This window comes from Pteropus vampyrus, unplaced genomic scaffold (assembly GCF_000151845.1).
Source record: "Pteropus vampyrus isolate Shadow unplaced genomic scaffold, Pvam_2.0 Scaffold20, whole genome shotgun sequence".
NCBI classification, from domain to species: domain Eukaryota; kingdom Metazoa; phylum Chordata; class Mammalia; order Chiroptera; family Pteropodidae; genus Pteropus; species Pteropus vampyrus.
This window is the reverse complement of record NW_011888801.1, coordinates 4064067-4070372: the sequence shown is the minus strand read 5'-3', so window position 1 is coordinate 4070372 and position 6306 is coordinate 4064067. Positions and strand designations below refer to the sequence as shown.

The 6306-nt window shown below is 42.3% G+C and overlaps 1 protein-coding gene across 3 annotated transcripts in view; it reads left to right on the top strand.

Annotated features, from left to right (window-relative positions):
• The window catches only part of KCNMA1 (potassium calcium-activated channel subfamily M alpha 1), a 709157-nt gene that overhangs the window by 673932 nt on the left and 28919 nt on the right, over positions 1 to 6306 (top strand). For all 3 annotated transcript variants that reach the window (XM_023527946.1, XM_023527936.1, XM_011355314.2), the window contains one exon: positions 3167 to 3297. In XM_023527946.1, the coding sequence (XP_023383714.1) occupies positions 3167 to 3297 (131 nt within the window). The remainder of the gene's footprint in view (positions 1 to 3166; positions 3298 to 6306) is intronic.

Below are 6306 nucleotides of genomic sequence, written 5' to 3'. Positions count from 1 at the left end.
GATTCAAAGTGGACCCATCAGGAAGACGAAGGGCTTGATTATGACTGCATTTGTCAAACCCTTCCATGATTTTCCATAATTTGGTTAATAACTCCATGAAAGGCACTCCTCAGCAGCTGGTCTCAGAACCGGGGATTGATCTTCTAAATAGAGACAGCAAAAGTGCTTCTCAATAGAGAGGCGGATAGAGAGGTGGGGAGCACCTGCCTTCAAATGACTCAAATGAAACTAACATGCCATTTTCTTGGCCCCCAAATATATTTCAAAATAAGATAGCAGCTTTTAACACAGTAATCTTGCTTGCTAGGTGTCTAAAAACTAAGGAATAAATTGTCCACCACTCAGCACTGCATTATTGCAGACGTAGCTATTTATCAGGACAAATTCACTCAGGTCAAGGACTATTGCACTATTTTTTATTTTTTCCAGCAGCAGAAGAGGTCTTTTTTGGGTTTAGAGAAGTTGGCTAAAAGCCTAGGCTTCTGGACTATTCTCCTCAGAACCTTAGTGTAAGAGACCCAGAGAGCTCGGGCAGCCCAGACTTCTGGTTGGAAAATTCATCCAAACATCCCCATCTCAGAAGCCTTTAGAAGCATTTCAGAATCATCACTGCCAGGAAATTCTTTTTTACATTTGGAATTCATGTGCTGCCAACTAGCTGGGATATCTCGATTTGTGATCAGAAGAGTAAAGAAAAGACTTGATGTCCCAAATCTGAGGCAAAAATTCAAGCATTTGATGAGTATCATTGAATCTCCCGAAGCCTTTGTCCCTCACCGGATGTCTTCCATGAGCTCAGAGAACCTTCCATGTGTTCCCATCACCCTTACTTTCTGACGTGAGCCTGATTTTACGGTGATTATACCACCTTTAGCAATCACGCCGTCATCCACCAACCACTTTGCCTTCTTGCGTGCCCACAAATACTTACTATTTACCTATGTGTTCTGAGACGTGTTCTGCATTTCACCAAGCCAGTAAAATGCCTTTTGAAAACCACAGATGATGCCAAGATCAAAACAAGTTTTTAAACACTGTAGTATATTCTAGTCTTCATCCATTTGGAGAGTCCCAACTGATATTTGTGGGTCAAAGGCCTGTATAAGTTCCACAAGGGGAAAATTTGTTTAAAGCTGTTCAACTTGACTGTTTCCCAGTTGTATTTAACCTCACAGATTTCGGGGTGATTGTTTAAAGCACCTACATAAATACTGGTCTGTGAAATAGGCTTTGGGTGACACTGGCTATTCTCCCTCCAAGTCAGGGTAACACAGAACAGTATGCGGGATTTTTACTGAAACTTGGCTTGTGCCTTGGAGTTCCTTGCCAGTGTCTCAAATTTCTAGATTGCTGAAAATCCAGAGTCATCACTTTCTACTTGTCACTACTTCCCCGCCAAGTCTCATACCAACCTTTCTCCATCAACTTGAAAAAAGATAATAGATGCTGTTCCTTTTGGAGTGTCCATACACATACCTCCTTGGCTATTACAAATAATTAAAACCATGCCCCTCTGCATGTTGTCCCAAGTTGAAATTTCCTGATTCATAAAGCAGGTATACTGAGCTGTGGCCCATAACATGCTTTGGGGTAAATGAAGGGAGGGGAGGAAAGCTACAAGTTGACCCTAGAATGATCCCTGAACAAGGCCTATGTGCTTCTGAGAGGAGTGGAAGGAAGCTGGGCATTTCCATAACATAGTGGGTGGACAAAAGGTGTGATGTCAGAAAGGCTATCCTTTGAGCAGCTAACATTTATCAAGGTGCTGGGCCAGGCTCACCAAGCACAGTCTCACTGGCACCTCTTGACAGCCTCTTGAGAGCTGCTATTACCTCCCCATCTTACAGAGGGAGAAACTAAGGTGGAGAAGAATGCTTTGCACAAGAGAATTAGTGTGGAGCCTGGCTCCAAAGCCTAGTTGTCCATCCTGCATTTTGTACTTTCACCCACGAGCCTGTAATTCAAGTGCTGCTGAGACAATGTGGACCCAGAAGTGATAAACTTTGGAAGAACAGCTCAAAGAATTCTGCCTCATACAATAAACAAAAACAAAAGTTAAGAAAAAAATATTATCCAAAAAGTTACTTTCGGAACAAACAAACAAACAAACAACAGTAACTCTAAGAAAGAAAATTAGCTGCTGATATGTTTAGAAAGGAATCAGAAAAAGGAAACCTCATTTATTCTTTTCCTCAAAGCATGAGCATTACTTCAGAAATCACAGGCACTCATTTCCTCCTCCACCACACACTCTCCCTGCTATTGCCTACTCTGCAAAACTGAACATTTCTGAAGCCAAGATGGGAATGGAAATTAATTTGTCACTTAATTTTTAATAAGTTAAAGACATCTCAGTGACACAGTCAATCAGTCTGCATGTGTGTGCCAGAGGAGTCCTTGAGGAATCCTCAGATGGAAATAAAACACGGCATCAAATGCTGCATCTGCTTGAGCTGAAGCACAGAAAAGACTGAACCGTTTAGAAGGGGAAAGGGAGAACGTGGGCGTCCCTATGCACCTCGGGATGCAGAGCAAGTCTTTGTCAGCAAGCAGCCAGAGACAGCCCAGGATCCATCCCACCTGGGGTTGCCTTTGTATTAACCAGGGCCTGTCGGATATGGGCCCAGATTCAGGGCCGGGACACCAGCCACTACTCAGACCCAACGCCAGGCAGGCTGCGGGTCATGCCTGTGGGTGAATTCCTTGCTCTTTGCCTCTGCTGTGCTCCCAGTCAATTGCTCTTCACTTTCTTTTCCTTGTGGCTTAACTTACCATCCCAGCATGGCTACTTGTGGCTACTCATCCTTGAAATATGTTCATCTCTCAAAGGACTTGGCTACCAAAAAACACTTTAGGGTGTTTTTCGGTCATGATTCTAAAACTATACCAAAGGACTGACCAGGACTGTCTACTAGTCCTCCAGCAGCCTGCCGTGGGGCAAGCCTGCTTGAATTTGTTGCTCTCCAGGCCTCGGAAACTTGAACGATCACACAGGAGCAGTCCATTGAGTCCCACTGACCCCCCACCCCCAGATCCATATGGCTTCTCCCATGCTTTTCTTTTCTTTTCAGTGACTTCAGTGTTTCTAAACCACTAGCCTCCTCTTTCTCTGGCTTCACTGCCTGTGTGTGGTCTTTTGAGCTAATTCTTTTTTACGCTTTTCTAGTGAATGATACTAATGTTCAGTTTTTGGACCAAGACGATGATGATGACCCCGACACAGAACTGTACCTCACGCAGCCATTTGCATGTGGGACAGCGTTTGCCGTCAGCGTCCTGGACTCACTCATGAGTGCGGTGAGTGGGTGCGGGATAAAAGAGGGGAGCACCTCCAACCTCCCACACGAGAGGCTCGCAGTCTGAAAAGGGATACCGACGTTCGTCAAACTGTCATGCAAATAAATATTTGATTATAAATTCTTGAAAGTGCAAGGAAGGCTATGTATAAATATAGGTGAGCACTTGACCTGGTCTCTGGATCAGAGAAAGTTTCCACAAAGAAATAATCCACATTTTATGTCAAAATCTGAGCAATAGAAGGCTGGGGAGGAGGTCGGTGGGTGGGAATCATAAGGAAGAATATCCCATGAAGAAAGAAAGCTAATGCAAAGGCCCTGTGCTAGGAGAATATGACAGTCTCAAGGAAGCCAAAGAAAGCCTGTGTGCCTGGACCACGGTAAGTGAGGGACAAGGCAAGGTCGGACCTGCAAGACCTTGAACCCGTTTTAATGGTTTAGGTTTTTTCTTAAGAGCAATGAGGAGGCATTGAAGGGTTTCAAGCTGACAAGTGAAGTGACAAGAGACTGCCTCAGCTAAGGTGTGGAGGATGGTTCAGGAGGCAAGATGGCAGAATCAGAGGCTCTCAGAGCTTAGACTAGGATAGAGCTGGCAGAGCTGGAGGGTGGTGGATGGATTTGAGTGGTGTTTCTGTAAAATCGATAGAACTTGGGAATAGAGTGAATATGAGCTGAAGGTAGAAGATAACAAAGTGTCCAGGATGACTCCTAGGTCACTGCTGGTCACTGAGACATTAGTTTTGGGGGAGGACCAGGCATGAGGGCCAGGCCTGGCCTGTTCTTTTTTGCAAGGAAGGACTAAAGTAGTGGCAAAGAGTGGAGAGTGGGCTGGCAAAAGGATCAAAAGCATCTTTGGTTTCTTTTATAACTTGGTGGCATTGTTTTTGCACCCTTGAGACCAAAAACAAAAACAAGTTAAAGGTAGGCCCTAGTTTAATGGAGCCATCCTGAACTGTAAAAGCCAAAAGCAGACATTAGGATGGATTATAACCTGAGGATAATGATGTGTTCCCGCTGAGTGCCTTTATGTATTATATAGAAAAGCCTCTTTATTTTGGAATTCTCAGGTTCACAATTTGTGGAAATCCAGACATAGGCTGGATAAACATTGACCTTTGGAGAATCCGTGAAAAGGAGTCTTATTGAACACATTAAAACCATAAACATAGCTCAGAGAGTTTTTATGCACATACATTTCTTAAAGTGCTTAAAAAGCCTATTCTCCTGAATGTGTTAAACAACTGATAGGCTAATTATGCACAATTCTCATCTATTCATTAAAGCTAATCCCAGAAGGACCTCTATTTGAAGAAAGAAAAAAACATAAAGCTTTTTAAGACTAATTTAGGTTATTCTATATTCCTGAATGTGGTCCAACTGTAAGCATATCTTTGTTAAAAATCAGAATTATGGATTTAAAAATAATTATGAAATAACATTCATTTGAATTAAGGTTGGCTGCAGTCCATGCTATACCGCTGCTTTCCAAGCCAAGGAGAAGAATTATACAGTCCCTAGGGAAGAACACTCTTGGTTTCCCAGAGCTTATGATCTTCCTAATGGCCTGAGGACACTGAGCCTAACCTTTCTACCTGCAGTGGTGTCAGGCTTGGTTTGGGCAAACTCCTTAAGCAAGCCAGAAGGAATGGTAGGTGATACTGGATGTGTTCATTAAACCACCACACTGTCTATAATGGTCCTCATAGTCTCCAAATTCTGTTTCAGATTTCTGTAATTCATCGCTTTAGAAATATCACTTTACTTCTGATGCTAATAAGGAGGATTACAGAAGGCTGTTCTCACTAAGAAATAATTAAACTGTTTATAGTACAAACTTATTCAGAATTAGGAAATACTTTATTAAAATGTTTTGAAATTCAAATTTAGAAAATTATTTGTTTTTACATATCAGGTATTCAGTATATTTCAGGTAGGATTAGCTACATAATTTTCAAGGCCATTTTTTCATAAATTAGTAAAAATTTTAAAACGGTAACAGCGGAGCATTAAACCAAGCCGGGGGCCCTCCTGAGCATGGGCTCTGGGTCACTGCACAGGCCACACACCCTTAAAGCCAGCCCTGGTTCCAAGGAGTACAACTGGTGTTAAGCATCCGAGAACTCCATTTCTGCAAGCTACGGGGACACATGGTGGCCATGGGGTGGGAGTGGGTCCACATCTGGATTTGAAGTGCACAGCTATCTGTCTGCAGCATAGGGAGTCAGTTCTTAGAAACTCAGGAGATATCAAAGTGAGTTGGTTTGAAGTCTTTTAAAAAGCTATCTTTAATCTCCTTTGAAATGCAAACTAAAGTATTTGGGAGAGGGTAGCCAAGACATATGTGGATACAATAGTCTGAGAGTAGCACTTCTGAATTCTAGCCTGGGAAAAGAGAGTGTCAGGAATCTAGTAACTGTCATTGTAATTATTATCAGCAGCATCATTTATTGAGGATTCAGAACTGTGCGAGATACTTCACCTACAGTTATCTAATCTTTTGGGCAGTAATATGAATAAACCTGGTCTAAGTGTTAAAGCAAGATATATTTAACTGATCCAGTTGTAGTGACTTTTCAAATCATTAACCAAATGCCTAACCAATTATTCCAGGCCTTTTTTTCATTGTCTAGAATGAACAAGTTTCACAGTGAGGTCTTGACTTGGGTCTGGTTCAACAGATCTAATTGAATCTAGACCTGATAAAATGTTACCTGTGATTTCTTTGCATTCCACCCCAACCTTCATATTTATAATATATAATATAATAGATTATCAGGGACCAAGGCAGTAACTGGAAAGAACGGAAAGGGTGGGTGAGAATATAAATTGAGAAAGTGAGACTCCTCTGAGCAGCAGGAGCCAGAGGTAAGCTTCCATCTCAGTCATTTTCTTACAGGCAACATCTCTCTCTCACACACACACACACACACACACACACACACACACTCTCTCTTTAGATCTTGATGATCTTTTTCTAGCGCTCCTCCCAAAATTTGCCCTTTAATCATAT